At 36.0% G+C, this 21468-nt stretch overlaps 3 protein-coding genes across 3 annotated transcripts; 1 reads left to right on the top strand and 2 right to left on the bottom strand.

Moving 5' to 3' along the window:
• The first annotated feature begins 203 nt into the window (after window positions 1-203).
• LOC136222592 (rust resistance kinase Lr10-like) lies at window positions 204-2143 on the top strand. Its single transcript, XM_066010342.1, has 2 exons — window positions 204-921; window positions 1011-2143. The coding sequence occupies exons 1-2, from the start codon at window positions 204-206 to the stop codon at window positions 2141-2143; spliced, it is 1851 nt and encodes a 616-aa protein (XP_065866414.1).
• A 917-nt stretch (window positions 2144-3060) lies between these two features.
• Window positions 3061-4429, bottom strand: LOC136222591 (rust resistance kinase Lr10-like). Its single transcript, XM_066010341.1, has 2 exons — window positions 4373-4429; window positions 3061-4241 (listed from the first exon to the last, which is right to left on the bottom strand). The coding sequence occupies exon 2, from the start codon at window positions 4210-4212 to the stop codon at window positions 3061-3063; it is 1152 nt and encodes a 383-aa protein (XP_065866413.1). The 5' UTR covers window positions 4213-4241; window positions 4373-4429.
• Window positions 4430-5459: 1030 nt separating this feature from the next.
• LOC136222590 (uncharacterized) lies at window positions 5460-20394 on the bottom strand. Its single transcript, XM_066010339.1, has 3 exons — window positions 19629-20394; window positions 13718-13750; window positions 5460-5512 (listed from the first exon to the last, which is right to left on the bottom strand). Exons 1-3 carry the CDS (start codon window positions 20392-20394, stop codon window positions 5460-5462), a joined length of 852 nt encoding a protein of 283 aa, XP_065866411.1.
• Between the last annotated feature and the right edge of the window lie 1074 nt (window positions 20395-21468).

The raw sequence follows: 21468 nt of genomic DNA, 5'->3' as shown, positions 1-21468 counted from the left end.
TGTAATAGATGTAAGACAAGCATGAGGTGAATGCTTGATTATATTTTCAATGGGCATCAGAATTGAAAACAATAATATGAATAAATTAATTCAGCGTTAACTAAATCATTATTTTTAAACTTCCAGATCTTAACCCAATAAGAAGGATATATAGTATAGCTGTTATTTAAACTAAATCATTATTTTTCTTTGTTTCTTTGAATATGTTGAGGCTTTTCCTCTTCTTCTTCATCAATACTTGTGCAGTCTTCTCTATTGTCAATCATGCCAATGGACTAGAGTTTGACGAATGCAAATACTCCTCAAAATGTGGGGAAAACGGACCACCTGTCCGATTTCCGTTCCGAATAAAAGGGCAGCAACCAGACCACTGCGGCTATCCTCAACATTGGTTCGAGCTATCCTGCTCTCAAAACAACGAAACTATTCTTCACTTGACGCCTTCCTATAAACTCATCATCAAATCTATTGACTACTCTTCTCAACACATTTCTGCTTTTGATTCCCAAGTTTGCACCCCGAAAAGCCTTGTAAATTTCAATTTCTCCCTTTCTCCCTTCCAATTCAAGGATGCCGCATCCCAAAGTAATTACACATTACTTAATTGTTCATCAACAAAAGAAAATAGAACAGAAGAAGAAGATGAATTTTCATACTTTGAGATCCCCTGCCTTGGCGATGTTCATTTCGAAGTATATGCCCTTGTCGCAGGCAACTATATTGACTATTACAAGACTTTATACTCTTGCATCAAGATTCATGATATTTCATCAGTTCCAGGAAACTATCTCCTCTCTCGAGATAAACATCTCAACTTGACCTGGTACACTCCGGATTGTAGATCTTGTGAAGCCAAAGGCGAGTACTGCAGATTGCGAAGTAACACAAAACGATCTCAAACTGAATGCTATGGGAAACCAGGTTTTGTACTCTTATTCTAGCTATCTTTTGTTGTAATTACATAAATTTATAGTGAAATCAGTATCAAATAAATTTGTACTATTTTGCAGCCTCAGTGGCCAAGTTCATAGCAACAGGTGTAACATTGGGTTCTATTCTTCTTGTGGGAGCAGTAGTCCTACTCCATCGGATGTATAGGTGCAGCAAATCGGAGACAGAATATCAGTCAAAATTTGAAAAGTTTTTAGAGGATTACAAGTCTTTCAAGCCTACAAGATTTTCTTATGCTCACATTAAGAGGATTACGAACCAATTCAAGGATGAATTAGGCCATGGAACTTATGGAATAGTGTTTAAGGGAAAGCTATCTGATGAAATTATGGTTGCTGTTAAGGTACTCAATAACTCCAAAGGGAATGGGGAAGAGTTTATCAATGAAGTTGGAACAATAGGCAGAATTCATCATGTCAATGTGGTTCGCCTGATCGGATTTTGTGCAGAAGGGTTTCGACGAGCTTTAGTTTATGAGTATCTGCCAAATGATTCACTACAAAAGTTCATCTCCTCAGCAGATGCAAAGAACAGTTTCCTTGGATGGAAAAGACTTCATGATATTGTTCTTGGCGTCGCTAAAGGAATCGACTATCTTCATCACGGATGTGATCAAAGAATCCTCCATTTCGACATAAAACCACAGAACATACTCCTTGATCATGACTTCAATCCAAAAGTTTCTGATTTTGGTTTGGCTAAGTTGTGTGACAAGGATCAAAGTATAGTGTCTATGACAACTGCTAAAGGAACTATAGGATACATGGCACCTGAAGTGTTCTCTAGAAATTTTGGGAATGTCTCCTTCAAATCGGATGTTTATAGTTTTGGAATGTTGGTCTTAGAAATGGTTGGAGGAAGAAACACTGTGAATGAAAAAGATGAGCAAGTATACTTTCCGGAATGGATATATAATCTGTTGGAAGAAGGAGAGGATCTAAGGATGGAAATTGGGGAAGAGGGAGATGTTAAAATCTCAAAGAAGCTTGCAGTTGTGGGATTATGGTGCATTCAATGGAATCCAATAAATCGACCTTCCATGAAAACTGTGATTCAAATCTTGGAAGGAGAAGGAGAAAATTTACATATACCTCCTAATCCTTTCAATTCTACCCCTTCTTCAGGAAACAAGCTACAAAATACTGAAAAACGCCTTCAGTTAGAGCTGGAGACCATATCAGAAACAGAGTAACCATAGATCTTTGATAGCAGCAATACCAATCCAGATCCAAGTCAACCAAATGTGCAACAAATTACAGCAACTAAAACTAGCTCAAATGTCACCATTATCAGGACACATTGAAAACTTATGGTAATCATGAAAAATCATTGCTGACAGAATCTGGTGTTATTAGAGTGTAAACTTTTCTTGTTTTCTCTTTCTAAGTTGTACTTCTTATTTACTAGATTTGTTGTAGATTTTAGCATGTAATGATTCGTTTCAATCATTGACAATGAATATAAATTCTTGCATTCATTTGCTTCTTCCAGCAACACATAAGGCATTTATATGAGTAGTTTTTTGACAAATCTGTAAAATATTAATTCAATCAGACTTTCACTCAATATATATTTTCATACAATCACTACTACAAGAAAATACATATTTACTGACAGAAATTTGGCCCTTTGTAAGTAACTTTACTAGCGGAACTTGGACAAAACGAATACGAAAACATACAAGAGTGAGAAATAAAAATTTACGGATCACTGACAACAATCTGCTGATGGAATATTGAAGGAAATTTTAACATTTTGTCCTGACTAATTTTTTGGTCAAAATATTCACACATTTTCATTGACGTTTAAATATCAAAAAATTTCTGACTTTTTTTATTGGCGTTTAAACCGTCAAAATCTTCTGATGTTTTCATTGATGTTTAAATCGTGAAATATACTGACGTTTTCATTAACATTTAAATTGTCAAAATCGTCTAATTTCCATTAAGTTCATTCTATGAGCATGCTTATTTGGATTGAAGGAAGATACTATTAAGATATAAATCTAAAAATCATTGAATTAGTAATCCCTACTCTTCATCAAATAAATCATATTTAAAATTAATATTCAATCTAAATTGAAACATAATAACACATAAAATTCATAATCTAAAAGTTAATATTCACTTGATTATGTATTAGGCTGATTGATTCTGATACAGGATCAACTTCACTTTCTGTCAAGCTACTTGAGTTTGTAAAATCATGTGATATCAAGCTTGATGATTCTGTACCAGTAGTTTGTAGTAATTCCATTGAATACTGTAGAGGTCTTGGAGGCACTTGTAGACTTTCCAAATTTCCTTCAAGCATTTCCACAACTTTGTTCATTGCAGGCCGATTCGATGGCTTCATTTGTATGCACCATAATCCTATTATGATAAGTTTCCTTGCAATTTTATTTTCCTCCTCTGTACTGTCTTCTAACGCAAGCTTTTCGTCAAAAAGTTGGTCGGACACCCAACACGAGTAATAGCTTTCCCCGGAGTTCTCTAACAATGAGTTCAAGTTCTTCCTTCTACCTGCAATTTCTAATAGTAACATTCCGAAACTATATACATCAGCTTTGTACGAAACACATCCAATGTTCTTATAAAACAACTCTGGTGCCATATATCCAATTGTTCCTTGTGCTGCTGTAAGTGATCCCACGTCGCCTCTTGGATAAAATTTAGCTAGTCCAAAATCTGAAATTTTCGGAGCTAAGTTTTCATCAAGAAGGATGTTGTGAGGCTTGATGTCAAAATGAAGGATTTGCATCTCGCAACCATGATGGAGATATTCAATGCCACGAGCCACTCCTACAGAAATCTGGTATAATTTTTCCCAACTTAAAGTTATAGATTCAACTTTTCCGGAAACTATATGTTTATCAAGAGATCCATTAGGCATAAATTCATAAACAAGAGCAAACTTTGATCTCTCACAGCAAAAGCCAACCAATTGTACTACATTGGCATGGTGAATCTTACCAATGGTAGCCACTTCATTGATAAAATCTTGTCCATCAGTTTTTGAATTTGCTAATATTTTCACTGCAGCAAATTGACCACTACGAAGCTTTCCTTTATACACAGTTCCAAACCCTCCTTTACCCAACTTTTCCTTAAAACCTCCAGTCATCTTTTTGATATCCGAGAAAGTGTACCTTACCGGCATAAGATTATTTTGACTTTGTAGAAATGCTTCAATCATATAGTAGTCCGATAGATGCCTTTTTCGCCATCTATAGATTACAAATATGATCAATAATGGCGCCATACATAAATTCCTTAGAAAGAAGAGTACTCCTGGAAAATGAATTTACGGAAGGATTTCAAACAGTGCAAGATTAATCAATTGCTTCTCTAAAAGCATTCAAACAGTGTAAAATTTCATATAAATATTTGAAAGTGTCAATGTTTTAGTAAGTAGCCCTTACCGAGAAGATTCAATGTATATACGATCTCATATATTGGTTGAGAGATATTATTTCGTAAAGTCCCTGTATCAAACATGAAAAGAAAACACACACATTTAAGCCTTTCGAAATAAATTCCATCAACTTAAATAAGGACTTCATAAGTTTTATAAGATACAGTTACTTTTGTAAGAAATAATGTACATCATTCGAGTAAAATTTGTCAAAAATAATATATAAAAACGTACTAGAGTTGTTTAAACTAAGGGGTCGAGAATTTAAATACTGCTATAAAAAATATTACTAGACTTTATTATTTATTAAGTTAAATTTTCAAGTAAATTCATTGATAATATTAAAATTGGCATCACCAATAAATTGCATGGTACTTTGTAATATTTCAGGAAAATAATTTTACGGTAAATAAACGTAGAGAAAGAGGGAGAATAATAGACTTACATTTGATTCCGTCGAGTACTTCCATTACAGTGAAATCCCCATCTTCAATTCTCATAAACAAATACAAATAAGTCTAATTAATTCTCATAAATAAAATAGAATAATTTAACAAAATTATAATAAACAAGTATTAATTTAATAATTATTATCCATATATGTCATGTTTGATAAATATTTTCTTTTTGCTTATGAATTACTTTCTTTATTCCATAACATTTGGTTTTAAGATTAAGGTGCAATAATTAAGAAATGTAATTAATTTTAATGGGGATATATTTGGTAAAAATCAATTAATATGCATGATTCAATCGAAACATCATATATTATAAAACAAAAAACTTTATCTTGAAAGACAAATATTATGGAAGGCAAGAACATTTGGATGGGAAATAGCACAAAATAGTGCCCTTTTATTCAAATCAATTTGTTCGGTTTTTAAACTAAACATGTCCGTATAGTTGAATCCTCGATGTCCTTTTTTTTGCTAAGTGGAAGGAGAAGTTTATAGTTGGGGAGTTCTTATTGTTGACCCACTCTTATAGACTCCATTTTATTATTGAATTAAGGTCTAGTGACAACTCTTTCTCTAATAGATAAGCTCCAAAATTTATCATTTAGAATTTTAACACATACTTAGTTATATATAATTTTAAGGATTAACATAGTCCTTACCAAAGAATGCCCTTATATGCTTGCGGAAATCTGCAGACAGAAGCATGCATAAACAACACTTTTGTAAGAATAATAATGTGCATAATATAAGGAAAAGTACATTTAAACCATATATATGTGTTTACAAATAGGATAAAATGGGTAGAAAAATATAAACATAAATTTAAAAACACTAAAAAAAGAAAAATACAATATGATATGGATATATTAGTACCAAAATTATATAAGGACATATTAGAACCACTAGAACATAAAGAAAACTCAATAATAACAATATCAGAAGAAATATATAGAGATTTTAATTCTAGAAAAATACGACCAATTCAAAAATTATTACCTAAGATAGAAGGAGGAAAGTTAAATTTTAAAAAAGAATTAATAAGACAACCAATTCAACCTCTTATCAAAAAGATATACCTTGGTTATATTCAGTGTGATACGGATTAATTCTATCTGAGAGTTTTAAACCGTAAACTCACAAAGGCTAACACTTATCTAGCTAAACTAGAAGGAGTGGATCCCAATTCATGGACTAAATCCATTCGAAATAAGAATTCCCCATTGTTGAAGGATAAAACCTTAACAAGCTTCTTAAAGAAGAATTTTAGTTGATTGATAAAAAGTTAACCTATTACAAAGAGAAAGAGATGAATTTATAGCATCTCAAAAACCTAATTGCCAAAGTACAAAAAGGGTAAACTATCTACTAATTACAATACAAATATAAAGGGTAAAGTAGGGTTAATGGTAAAGGGGTGGCATGCTTGTAAATAAGGAGTGGTAGAGTTGTAAATAGGGAGTGATCCCAAGTATGGAGAACTTGGGGAGGAAGTATTCTTCAGCTGAAACACGCCCCGCGTGTCACGTACTACGCCCCGCGTGAAAGCATCTCTGAGTTTGAATGCTCCGAAAGTGGTCTTGCACGCCCCGCATCTGAGGAGACACGCCCCGCGTATGAGGAGGCACGCCCCGCGTATTAGGAGGCACGCCCCGTGTACATGAGCTCCTGGAACTGGTTCTCTTTGAAGGTTCGATCCACGCCCCGCGTGCTGGACAACACGCCCCGCGTGGACTGCCTGCGTGGCCCCCTTCTCGCGTGGTTTCCTCCTTTCTCCCGGCCCCGGATTCACGCTCCGCGTCCAGGGACAAGATGTCCTCATCATTCTCCTCTTCTTCAAAAGAGTTGGACCCCAACTCAACTATAGAATAAGACTTGTGCTCGGTAGGGGTTAGCCACTCCATATATTGTTGGCTTCTTCCTCTCGTTATGCACTCTTCCCACACCTCAACTCGTGTCTTTCCCTCGGTGCTCATCCCCCATAAGACTCGCCTCAATATCCGACCGACATCGAATGGAATATCTCGACGAAGTTGATCAAACCAATCCGTCCCAATGTCTTGGAAGCTCCTCCACACCCCCCACGACATGTCTAACCGACCAACCTCGGATCTCCTCTTTCTCCACTTCACGAACATGGACATTAATCACAACTTCAATCCGCTCATAGCCGACATCAAAGGGGATGTCCCGACGACACTTGTCATCCCACTTCGTAGTGATCCCAAGAGCACTTGTATTGATCCCTCCTTTGTCTTGGGTTAACAATCTCGCGGCTTCTCGAGTCGCCTCTCCACTAACTTGGCTACTTTCCCGCCATTCTTGAGTTTCTTCCATCCTCTCCACATCACCCGGACGGCCATTCCCGTTCACCAAATACTCTTTGGAGCTCACTCTCTTCATCATCACATCACTCCTCATTGACTCCTCATAGGGTTGATGTCCCCTCAACAAACATAACATATATCCCAACACATGCACCTCAATCAAGAACAAAATAACAAGTTCCGAATTTACCAAGTGAGAGGCTCGGTTCATTCCTAATGTGCGTGCGCTAAGAATCTCCTTTCTTCCTAGAGGCGTCACAACATACCCTTCATCTGTTTCCTTTAAGCTCAAGCAACTATGAGGAAGACATAGCATACGACCTCCCGGATCCCATACAATGTCACGTGGTATCTTCCCCATAACTGTTTGGATGATCTTCCAACGCTCCTCATCTGGTTGCACGGACCACCCATGGACCCTCTTGATCTCCCCATCACGTACTTGAGGAATCAACACAACCTTCTTCCACCCATGGCCTACTTTGAATGGAATATCCTGACGACACATTTCAACCCAACTAGAATCAATCTCACAAGTATTCTTCAAAACCCCAACATGATCTTGAGTCGAATATGCCCGGATCTCAATGTACCTCACACCATTAACCCGGATGCTAGGATCAACCTCCACTCGCACATAGTCAACCTCATATAACAAGTCCCGGCGCCCTATATCAACCCAAATTGGAGCGATCCCTTGAGTACTCTTCACAACCCAAATACGATTTTGACTTGAATAGGCCCGGCCTTCGCTTTCATTCATGCCACTAACCCGGCTACCATGCTCAATCTCTCATTTCCCATGGCCCACATCAAACGGAATATCCCGGTGACACTTGTCAACCCACTTCAAAGCGAACTCAAGAGCACATAGATTAGCTCCATCCTCACCTTGGGTTAACAATCCCGGAACTTCAAGACTTGCCACATTACTAACTTGGCCCTCAATCCCCAACTATTGAATTTCTTCTACCTTCTCAACATCTCTCGGGCGGCTATCCCCATTCATCAAAGACTTCACAAACCCCACTCTCGTCATCCCCATATCGCTTCTCATTGACTCCACATAGGGTTGATGCTTCTTCAATAAGCACCACATATACCCCCACATATACATAGCAATAAAGCACAAAATAATGAGTTCCGAGTTTACCAAGTCTTGATCTCCTGCCATCCTTTCTATATTCCACGGGAAGCCATTCCCCTTCAACAAACCATCACCCAAGCCCACAACAAGATCAACCCTCTTGGTCCCATCATAGGAAGTGTCCTCCCTCAACATAAAGCTCACATCCCTCACAACAAGCTTGCCTCTCATAGGCTTATAATAGGGAAGGTTCTCACTCAATATAGAGTCCACATTCCTCACAACAAGATCATCTCTCATGGGCTCATCATAGGGAATGTTCTCCCGCAATATGAAGTTCACACCTCCCATGGGCTCTTCATAGGAAAGGTTCTCCCTCAACATACACAACCAAGCTTCCAACACATACATTTCAACAAAGTACAAAAGAACAAGTTCAGATTTTACCCAATGAGTGACTCGACTCTTTTGCAAGTGGCATGTGCTAGGCATCTCGGTGCTATCAATAGGCTTCATAAAGTAACCTTCCTCCTCCTCTCTTGAGCTCAACTCACTATAAGTAGAGTTAGGTGCACTATCTCCCAGATCCCATGCTATGTCTCGTGGTAGCCTTCTCAAAGGTGGAAGCCCTTTAGGAAACCTTTTAGATGGTTCATTGAAAGACACATGCTTGTCCCCCTCAAACATCGGCTCTACTCCCTCACTTCCAACTTTGCTATTCTCAACCTCATTCTCCTCTTGGGATTTGACTTCACTAGGAGAGTGGTTAGCTAGCTCAACCATGGAACCCAAGTCAAGATGATTCAAGGTCTCAACCGTTCCACCAATGCACCCATTCACGTTCAACTCCCGAGTTAGACAATCTCCCAAAGTGGTCTCCATTTTCTTACTAGGAGAACTCTTCAAAGGTATAAGGACGTATCGGATTCCACCTTTGCGTATGGTATAGGCATTGCTTCTTCCCGCATGTGAGGCATCACAATCAAATTGCCATGGCCTACCAAGTAGCACATCACAAGCACCCATCTCTACAACATCACACATAGCTTCATCCCTATAAGCTCCAATAGTGAAAGAAACCTTACACCAATGAGTAATTTGAAGCTTTTCCACCTCGTTGACCCAACCAAAGCGGTAAGGTCTAAGATGTGGCTCGGGAACCAACCCAAACTTGCTCATGGCGAACCGACTAATGATATTCACTTGGCTTCCTCCGTCGATCACCATCTCACACTTCTTCCCACGAACTAAGCATCGAGTTCTAAATAATCGATGACGTTGGCTAGGCTCCTCTTCACTAGGCATTGGCACCCTAGTCACCAAATACACATGATGCTTATTGCCATCATCATCAACTTCATAGGTGCCTTCATACTCAACACTTCTCGACTCATCCTCATCTTGGAACCGATTTTCTTCATCATTCTCACAAGAGTCTTTATTTCGGTTCCACTCTTCATTTCTCAACTCGTCGCCATAATGGAACCTACCTCCATCACTCTCATAGATATCTTCGTGGTGGTTCCGTTCAACATCCTCCAACTCATCATCACAATAGAATCTACACTCATCATCTTCATAAGGAGTCCCGTGTCGATCCCACTCAACACCCCGATGCCCACTCTCATTATAGTAGACCCCATCTTCGTCTTCCTCATAAGCGGTCCCATATTGGTTCCACTCAATGCCTCGACGTTCATCCTTCCCATGGTAAACTCTACCATCTTCATCATAATCAAGATCATAGGCACTATGACAAAGTTTACCATCTTCACATATCTCACCTACGGAAGCATGCTCTCCCTCTTCAACCCCATCCTCGAATTTGCCTTCACAATAACCATCTTCCTCATGTCTTACTAGCTCATTCTCGGATTGGTTTTCCTCTTTATCAATCTCCTCTACTAACTCCTCTTCTTCATGGTCATAATCAAATTCATTTCCATCTTCATCCACAATCCGTCTTTTCCCATGACCTCTCGTTTCCTTCCATTTCTCCCTATAGTTTAAGCCGGCTAAACCATTTGAATAGCTACCCGACCCAAACGACATGTTACACCCAACTATAGTTGAACCACCCACATCTCTCCCATCACCATAGCCATCAACCTCTACACATAAACTAATTTCATCATGCTCCTCAAAGAGATTACTAAGACCATAGTCACTCTCCCTTTCCTCAAGAATAATGCCTTCACTTTCCTCAAGCTTACAAATAAGAGTATGCTTAAGAGGAATTCTATCAAACACTTGGGGAGCAGCCCTTGCAACATGGGTTTCCCCAACATCATCTCCTACAAACATCCCTTCCTCCTCATCCACAAATGAATCTAAACCCTCCTCCACAATTTCATTGTCAATAAGTTCACAAGAAGAATTTAAATCCACCTCATTATCACAAACAACTTCACCAACATCCAATTTCTTCCTAACAATAGGATTATCCATAACTTCAACATTAGAAATGGGAAGTTTGGGAGTTACCTCTACAATATGTGACGGAGAAAAGGTCGGTGATGGATCTTTATGAGGAACTTCTACCGCGGGTTCGGGCTCATTTCGGTCTCCTAGCTTGCGACTCTCCAAAGAGGCCTCAAACTTCCTTGCTATCTCGTGTATCACCCGAAACTCCTCCTTGCAACTCGCTTGTTGCCTTCTCAAGACGGCTGCAATCCTTTCCAACCCTTTGATGAAAGGATCTTACCTTTGAGATAAACGTGGTTGAACCATAGTCGAAAGAAGTCTCCGTTCAAGGAAAACGATCGGCTCTGATACCAAATGATACGGATTAATTCTATCTGAGAGTTTTAAACCGTAAACTCACAAAGGCTAATACTTATCTAGCTAAACTAGAAGGAGTGGATCCCAATTCATGGACTAAATCCATAGGAAATAAGAATTCCCCATTGTTGAAGGATAAAACCTTAACAAGCTTCTTGAAGAAGAATTTTAGTTGATTGATAAAAAGTTAACCTATTACAAAGAGAAAGAGATGAATTTATAGCATCTCAAAAACCTAATTGCCAAAGTACAAAAAGGGTAAACTATCTACTAATTACAATACAAATATAAAGGGTAAAGTAGGGTTAAAGGGGTGGCATGCTTGTAAATAAGGAGTGGTAGAGTTGTAAATAGGGAGTGGTCCCAAGTATGGAGAACTTGGGGAGGAAGTATTCTTCAGCTAAAACACGCCCCGCGTGTCACGTACTACGCCCCGCGTGTCACGTACTACGCCCCGCGTGAAAGCGTCTCTGAGTTTGAATGCTCCGAAAGTGGTCTTGCACGCCCCGCGTCTGAGGAGGCACGCCCCGCGTATGAGGAGGCACGCCCCGCGTATTAGGAGGCACGCCCCGTGTACATGAGCTCCTGGAACTGGTTCTCTTTGAAGGTTCGATCCACGTCCCGCGTGCTGGACAACACGCTCCGCGTGGACTGCCCGCATGACCCCCTTCTCGCGTGGTTTCCTCCTTTCTCTCGACCTCGGATTCACGCTCCGCGTGTCCTCTCTTACGCCCCGCGTCCAGGGACAAGATGTCCTCATCACAGTGGCGGATCCAGGGGTTAAAGGTTAGAGGGGCTACACTGTGGGCAATTTTTTTTTAATGCTACTTTAACGTATTTATAAAAAAGATATCATGCAAAAATATCCTAACGTTTACATTCAGGAGAAATTTAACTCTTAACGTCTAAAATGGTGCAATTTTGCTCCTAATGTTGACAGAAAAAGAGCAATTTTACTTCCAGCATTGGTAAGTTGGCTCAATTTTAGACATCATTATACAACACACATATTTTGTTCGTTATTCTACACTAATCTCTAAACAAAAACATATTAATAATCTCTAAATAAAATTCTAAATTAGAAATCACACAAAAAAAAATCCCAATTTAGCAATCCCTATATAAATCATAAAATTAAATCTAGAAACAAAATAAACAATAAGTAAATAAAATACTTATTGGAAAGTTAGAAGTTGGAAGTTAGAAGTTGAGTGAAAATAAAAAATAATTGAGGAGTAATTTTGACAAATTTCCCTTTGTTTAGGAGTAAAATAATAAATTGACTTTTTTCTTTCTTTCTCAATAAAAAAAAAAAAAAAGAAGAGGCCAAGAGAAACAGATGGAAAGGCTAAAATGTCCTTCCATATGTTTCCTGTTAATGAAGAAGAAGACCTACAAATCTTTTTCTTCAGCCACCATGGCTTCAGGGGTTCCAATAATGGCGGGACTTTTGGCGGAACCAAGGTGGAAAACCCCATTCCTGAGGTTTTTCGGTAGGGTTGGAGGGTCGGCCGACCCTTCCCGCCCCCTCTGACTCCGCCCGTGGTTATATGTCATCTCTTTAACAAGTTTAGCAATGAGTATCAAACTACTTTTTTTTTTACTTTTCCCTAATTTATATATATATATTCAGTAAATAATTTATTAGTTTATTATATTTATCAAAATATATTTATTTAAAAAAATACATTATAATTACTGACTTCTCCAAAATCAATTATTTAGTCGCTGGCCAAGAATTTTGTTAGTTATAAAATTAAATTTTACAAAATAACAAATTGATGCAACATTATGGAATAATATTAAATAGGCTTAATAGATAAAAAGTCCCTAAACTTAATTATTCTAAAAACTTGATTGGTTCTCTAAATTTACAAACTGTCTCATTAGCCCTATAAACTTGCTTAAAATAATCTATTGGTCAACTGAATTTGTGTAAAGTGACATTTTGGTCCACTGAATTTGTTTACAGTTATCAATTAGATTCTAAATTTGTTTAAAGTGATATTCATTTCAATTTGTCCAAATTTATAGAAAAAAAATAGAACATAAAATAAAAGTCTAATTTGCGAAGCTAAATCTTTAAAACTAATTAACTTTCTAATTTTAGACTTTTAGGACATTTTTATAGATTCGGGGATTTAATAATAATAATTTAAGCAAATTCAAAAGACTAATGAGATACTATGTAAATTCAGGACGCTAATAAAATTTTGGGAAAATTACACATAAATTCATGTTTTATTTACAACTATGTCAAGTCATAATTTTGGATTATATCAAACTAATAAATCAGTACTTTTAATATATTTTAAGAATTAGAATTTACAAATTAGAAGTCTAGAATATATTTTTAGGGTTTATGATTTATAAATTGGAGTCTAGAATTTTTAAACTATAATATAAAATCATAATATATAGGAAATAATGACATATTGAGAATTAAATTTGGTAATATGACTTTAGTTGTAATTGTATACTTAATTATGATATTCACGTATTTGATCCTAAAATTTTTTAGACAAATTCACGAGCAACTAATATATTAAGCTAATTAAATAACTTATAATAGTGGAATAAGTTTGTCATTTCATATAAAACTTAACTTTTAGATAATAAAATTATGAATAGAAAGAAATAACCTATTTAATTTTTTTTATAACATATTAAATAAATTTAACTACTGAAATGGAGGAAATTACCTTGAAATGAGAACAGCACCAAATTGCGAAACCCTTCAGAAAAAATAAAAAAAAATAAAACCAAATTAAGTCATTAAAACTCGTACATTATTAAAAATAACAGAGAAAAAAGATAATTTTGTTGTAAATGTGTGTATCTCATTACTTATGGGTGTAACATATATATAGATATAACAGGGGTATAATGGTCATCCATTACATTATTTATAACACTCCCCCTTGGATGTCCATTATACAAAAATAAGTAAATGCGCTTAGGGATGCTGCCTCATTAAAAACCTTACCAGGAAAACCCAGTGGGAAAAACCATGGTCGAGGAAAAGAGTGCAGCACGCATTTACTCCCCCTCATGAATACATAGCTAAAAATCTTTACAACGACGCAATCCAATGCGATAAACTAACTTCTTGAAAGTAGCAGTTGGAAGCGCCTTGGTGAATAAATCCGCCAAATTGTCACTTGAACGAATCTGTTGAACTTTCACATTACCATTCTTTTGTAGATCATGGGTGAAGAAGAATTTTGGTAAGATATGCTTCGTTCTATCTCCTTTAATGTATCCTTCCTTCAGTTGTGCAATACATGCAGCATTATCTTCATACAAAACTGTTGGAGCTTCTTTTCCGGTAGATAGACCACAATCTTCTCGAATATGTTGAGTTACAGACCGTAACCATACACATTCACGACTAGCTTCATGAATAGCTAAAATTTCTGAATGATTAGAAGAAGTAGCTGCTATGGTTTGCTTCATAGAACGCCAAGAAATTGCAGTATCACCACATGTAAACACATATCCCGTTTGTGATCGAGCAGTATGAGGATCAGACAAATATCCTGCATCATTGGCTCTAGATACTTAATGATTGATGGGGATTCAAAACCAACATATATTCCCATCCTCCTTTGAGGACCCATCTTAGTGCGTTGTGGTGGAGCAATTGGAACATATACCGCACATCCAAAAACTTTTAAATGAGAAATATTTGGTTCCTGACCAAGAACCAATTGTGATGGGGAGAATTGTTGATTACTCGTTGGCCTGATGCGAATTAATGCTGCTGCATGTAATATAGCATGTCCCCAAGCTGATATTGGAAGTTTGGACTTCATAAGTAATGGTCTAGCAATCAACTGCAAACGTTTAATTAACGATTCAGCTAGACCATTTTGTGTATGAACATGAGCTACAGGATGTTCAACATTTATCCCAATGGACATACAATAATCATTAAAAGCTTGTGAAGTGAATTCACCAGCATTATCGAGGCGAATCGCCTTCAAAGGAAAATCTGGAAAATGTGCTCTTAATCTAATTAATTGAGCAAGTAATCTCGCAAACGCCAAGTTGCAAGTTGATAATAGGGAGACGTGTGACCATCTAGTCGAGGCATCGATTAAAACCATAAAATATCTAAATGATCCACACTGTGGGTGAATTGGCCCACAAATATCTCTTTGTAAGCGTTCCAGAAAATTGATTGATTCATGTATAACTTTGGCTGGTGAAGGCCTAACTATTAATTTTCCTTGTGAGCAAGCAGCGCATGTAAAATCATTAGGAAGAATCTGCTGGTTCTTCAATGAATGTCCACATGAATTTTTGATTATTTTTCGCATCATTATTGAACTCGGATGGCCTAATCGGTCATGCCAAACAGTAACATTATCAGTAAACTTCTGGTTTACTATAGCATATGATTCAATTGTACTAATATTAGTGTAGTACAATCCAGTGGAGAATGCAGGTAATTTCTCAATAACATGTTTAGTGCCTTGGGTAATACTCGTGATTTGAAGGTATTCTACATTTCCTTCACTTATTGTCTCAATATGATATCCATTCTGACGGATATCTTTAAAACTCAATAAATTTCTTTGAGACTTGGGAGAGTACAATACATCCATAATGTCAAATTTCGTTCCCATAGATAATAATATATTTGCTCTTCCGGAGCCTTCAATAATCTTTGAACTACCCGATATAGTATTAACACAAGTTTCTTTCATTGTCAAATGAGAGAAATATTTCCTACTTCTCAGTATGGTATGAGTAGTTGCACTGTCTGCTAGACATAATTCTTCACTATCCATGTTCTTCAAAATAAATAAATTAATAGTCACATAAATAACTTTAACAACTCAAGTTCAATAATATCTCATGCATATAAAATTCAAAATAAAATCCATAAAATCATAAACTCATAGTTTAACACAAATCCATAAAAACATAATAATGAAGAAATCCTAGTTGTGAAACTTAGGGTGTTCCTCTTATTTATCAAGTAAGCTAGCAAATTCCCAAGTTTTCGATTTTTCCTCAATTAAACTCCACTAGTCTTCCTCTTGGATTCTATCTTATTCACAAACACTAAGCATAAACAAACCAAAAAAAAAAAATTTCAAACGTAACAGAAAATCTGCACTTCAAGTAATCCATGGGCCTCATATATCCTGATCCAAAGTCTATAGACAATAGAGCTCAATACCTTTTTCTTTTCCCAAATTCTAACATCAGTTGTATCAAACTGATAAACAAGGGCAATATCTCAAAGCCATAATGGGCTAAAGAAATCAGGTCCAATAGGCCATTCAAAATTTATATTCTTGTACAGGGTTAAATGGGATTTTGACACTTAGAACTCCAATCTCAAACTTCTATCATTTTGAATTTAAACATTATCACTAAGTAAGGTCCTGACAGCATTTATAACCAAATAAACAGAGCAGATTGTTTTCCAGCAATCAAGCTACCTAAATGTGAGAAACAACCATACAGCAAAGTGCATACCCACAGCAGGAACATGCAAATCACCTAAACAATCTGACATGTTAAGACACCCTTTTGCAAGCCAAAAAGACTTAGCAGCAAGCAACTGCCCCTTTTACATTTATATTGCAAACTAAACAAAGGGTAATATTTTAGCTATTAGAAAAACATAAAGAGATAAGAATTTGAGCACATACCGGAGTATTATTATAGCTTGTTAACTACATGTGTAGAGAAAGGAGCAACTCTTAAAACAGCTAATCTTATCAGGAATGCTCAAGCCAAACAGCATTATTTACAGTTAGGTTTATATCATAACAGTTTATTTAAGAAATTTTATTTACATTTAAAATTATCAAAGCCTCCCACTCTTGGTTATTTTATGTTTGAGCCTTATGTTTGTCCAAGTTTGATTGGTTTTGATTTCATGTTATATTTCCATTGCGTTTATAGCTCTTTTAGTCAGTATATTCAGCTAGATGAAAAATTTGTTCCTGTTGGTATTTTGAATAAGCAAGAATATAAATATGTTGGTGATTTTACAATTGCAAAAATAAAGTACCAAAAATGGGAAACTGTTGGGATGCAGGCTCCCCGAATTCTAACACAAACAGAAAACCATTCCCTGCCTATGTTCATTGTCTAATAATCCCCAGAATTATCTAGTTGACAGGCGAAACCACGAGAGGAATATTACTGTTACATTAACCAAGAGTTGCATTAATTACAGCTTTGGTAGTGGAATTCAGTAATCATGGTAATGGAAATCCACCTAAAATAGAGGACTAGAATTGTTACACTATATTCATTCCGAATTACATCACCTGTTTCTGAAAACAGGATGAAAATAACAGCTTAATGCCAAATTCATGTTTCTTTTCTTCCATTTTATAATCAATGAAGATTTGAACATAAAAATAGCACGGAATTGAAAGGAACTAATCTATAGAATGCAGAAAAGTATGTTTCAGTCAAAGCAGCCCAATTCTCAATAAATAAATAAACAAACAAAAGAACGATCACGCGCGATGACGATAGGACCTTAAACCCCATTGAACAAGGAGCTTAATCTCATTTCTTTACCCCTTAACCAGAATTTTCACACAAATCAAACAAACAGAGAAAAAAAATGTGAAAATTGAGCAAAAAAAAAACCAAAAGATATAACCAAAATGGAAGAGGAATGATGAGGATAATGATAGATGAAAGCAATAAATACTGCGGGTACCTGATTGTTAATTGATGAAAGAAAGCCAAATGTACATTAAATACACTGAGGTTTAGCTTTCAGAGTAACGCCAAGACAATAGGGTTTTGATTCTGCACGCATCCAGCAAGGAAGACAAAGAGAGTGAGAGAGAAAGAGCCCTGCAACGATAGTGGCTAGGATCGTCTACTGTTGATGGGAGGCGTGCTCAGACGGCTAGGGTTTCGTGCTGATAACGTGTTGTAAATGTGTGTATCTCATTACTTATGGGTGTAACATATATATAGATATAACAGGGGTATAATGGTCATCCATTACATTATTTATAACAAATTTCCATTATTATTATTATTATTATTATTATTATTATCAAAATATAAAAAAAAATATTGATTTTGTGAGATTAATATGAATTGGATATTTAACTATCATATTAACATTTTAATTCAATTGGTTCTATGATATGGTATTAGAGCTTCTTTGATTAAGTGGATGAGAAATTTTGTACAACTCCAATATGCAAGGGTGTGTTACATAACGTAAAAGTTATTACCCCATTAATTGAAAAAATTTCAACACACTGTAAGATGTTTGTAATGTACACACTTCAAGCTCAGGGTGCATTTGCATGCGGGGCTGTGTCAAATTAATATAAAAGTTAACTATTGGGTGTTAACTATAACAAATGTCTAGATTGTTTTACATATTTAAGGAGTCATATAGCTTCCCAATTTAGCAATATGGGATGCTTAACATTAACTATCTATTAAACCTTTTGATTCAATCGGTTCTATACATGGTATCAGGAGACCAAGTGGTTGAGAGTTCGAATCCCTATAATTCAATTTATTAATGGATTTCATAAGGTAAGAGGGTGTGTTAAAGATAATAATAATAAAAGCTATTGTTAATAGAAGTTAACCCATTTTTCTTCTGAAATAGTTATCAGTTACTGTTTTTCAATCCTAACCAACCATTTTATTCTAAGGTTTGAAGTGAAAAGGAAAAAAGTATAAAGAGAAGAACCGAATAGACATTAAACGAGTGTTATTGTTTCCGTTTTTTGGAGCTGCCTTTAGACATTCACTCGAAACAATAGGAAATTTAGTGTGTAGCTAGTTTTGTAAATTGGGAATAAATTGAGATTCACCATGTACAGACAACTAGTTGACAACTTGATTTATCTCACCTTAACAAGTTGAGATATATCAAATGCAGTAAGTATAGTAAGTCGATTTATGGAGAATCCGAAGAAGCCTCATTTACTAGTTATTCGAAGAATTTCACAATATGTCTGAGGTAGCATGGACTATGATATCTTGTACAAGTAAAAAGGAAAGAGTGAGGTACGTAGATATTGTACTCCTGATTATGCTGGTGATCACCACACAAAACATTCGACCACAAGATATGTGTTTAGTCTCAGATCATGACTTATATCTTGGTACAACAAAAATACAACCTACAGTTTTCATATCGAGGCAGCGTTAGGGCATCAACAACTAAAGCTTATGTTCTTCATCAGCAAGTCAATTACTCAGGCAGTTATATTATGATAATCAGTCAGCGATACACTTAACTGAAATCCAATGTTCCACACTAGAATCAAACATGTTGAGGTTCATTATCACTTTGTATGAGAAAATATCTTTCATGGAGACATTAAGATATAGTATATGAATAGTGAACACCAAATTTCTGACATATTTACTAAAAAAAACTCAACCATTCAAAGTTTGAATACTTCAAAAAGCAACTTTGAATGACTAGCAAATACGATTATAAGTGGATGTTGAGAGGAGTAATGAAGGACACCACCAACTATGAATTTTTTAGAATTTAAAAGAGAGTTTCATATAAATAGACTGTAACTAGATTATATTTCTAAAATTGAAAAATAGTACTTGTATGAAAAAATAATAACACTAACATACCGAATTGAGAGTCTAGAGTAGGGCATCCCAACTTATTTCCTTGAGTTGTGTCTAGATAGCACTGCATCGAACAACTTAAATTACCGCAGTAGAAGAGATACCAGGAGACCTCAAATCCAAACGCCATCGCCCTATGAATTTCAACGAACTTCTCCATTGAATCCAATTCTAAATATCTTGTGGGCAACATAGATGTCATCTCTACGCTGCAATTCTCTCTCAAATCATCATATGCATTAACCCTTCCACGAAATGCATAATTATACATCATTCTTGAATTTACTACTCCATTAATACATGGACTCCCGATTTCCAAGTACCTCGAAGAATTCACCGGATTCAAACACTTTATGAAACTAATAGTCTCTGTCAAATCTTGTAGCAACATGCCTCTGCGCATGATGCTTATACTATACCCAACTTTCTCAAAGGTGGAAATTCCAAAACGAGGAAGAGAGGAACAATCATCTCCATCAATGCCGGGATCGGCCACTCGGATCGTGTAATTGTCGTAGTTGATGGCTTTCACATTTAATTTTGTTAGTTGATCGTTGAAATATAGGACTGTGGAATTGTTTTCACAAGATAGTTCATAAGTATCAACTCCACAGGCTTTAGGATCGGTTTTTAATCGAAAAGGGTAACTAATGTTGTGAATATCTCCACAAGAAGAAGGTGCACATGAATATTCATTAGCAATGGAGATTTTGAAGAGGAAGAGGAGCAGGAAAATAAAGTAGCAGAAAAGGAGCTTTTGGGTATCCATGGAATTAGTGTAAGAATACTTTGAAAGAGTAGCCAGTTGTATTTAAATATGAATATATGCTATCAGCCTCCGCTTTTTGACTATACTACATGTGTATTAGAATTAAACAAGTATTTTTCACATTAACCTGATCACGTAAATTTGGTAATTCACCGTTAAATGTAGATTGATTAAATCAAAGCCTTAGTATATTTTGAATCTCCACCTTAGAATTTTAATCACCCTATATCTAACGATGAATGACTAAATTCACCGTGATTATCAGGGTCCGTGTGAACACTACTGTTATTTATTTATCTAATAAAATAAACTTAGTGGAAAATTTATAGTTTAAATGTTATTTCATGGTGACTCATCTATATTCACCTTCAGAGGAGGTTGCTAAAGGCCTTTATGCTATTGTATGCATTTGAATTTTGTTCGGTGTTCTTGTAAATGTCTGACCATATTTCGACGGAATTTTACTCCGTCAGTATACTATTTCAGACAGAATTTTACTCCGGCGGTATAGTTATTCCGTAAAAACATACTTTGACAGAAGTTTCCATCAATAGTTTTAAGGTTTTTGTCCTCTTATACAAAAAAGTTTGATTGGTCCTTTAAACTTTTAAAGTATCGCGATAGCCCCCTCAACTTTATAAAATGTTCAGTTAGCCTCTTAAACTTGTGTAAACTGTAATTAATTGATCACTCGGTCGTAAAAACGTAAGTTAAATGCGGAAGATGTATTCCACGCATCTTAGAATGTTATTACATAATTCAAAAATAGATTAAAAATGAAGTTATTGTTTGCTCAACTATACAACTTGTCGTTTTACTTTTTTTTAAGACTCCTACAATACATTTTCCGTATTTAACTTACTTTTTTACAACTGAGTGATCAATTGATTACATTTTGCACAAATTCAAGAGATTAACGGAACATTTTATGTAAGTTAAGGGATTATCGGGACACTTTCAAAGGTCAGGGAACCAATGAAGCTTTTTGGATAAGTTCGGGAGTAAATGATATATTAAGCCTAGTTTTAACTACCCAATTCCCAATGTCAAATTTGACCATTATCCAAACATAAA

This window comes from Euphorbia lathyris, chromosome 3, assembly GCF_963576675.1.
Source record: "Euphorbia lathyris chromosome 3, ddEupLath1.1, whole genome shotgun sequence".
Taxonomy (NCBI): Eukaryota; Viridiplantae; Streptophyta; class Magnoliopsida; order Malpighiales; family Euphorbiaceae; genus Euphorbia; species Euphorbia lathyris.
The sequence above is the reverse complement of the archived record's forward strand: the minus strand, read 5'-3'. Positions and strand labels throughout refer to the sequence as shown.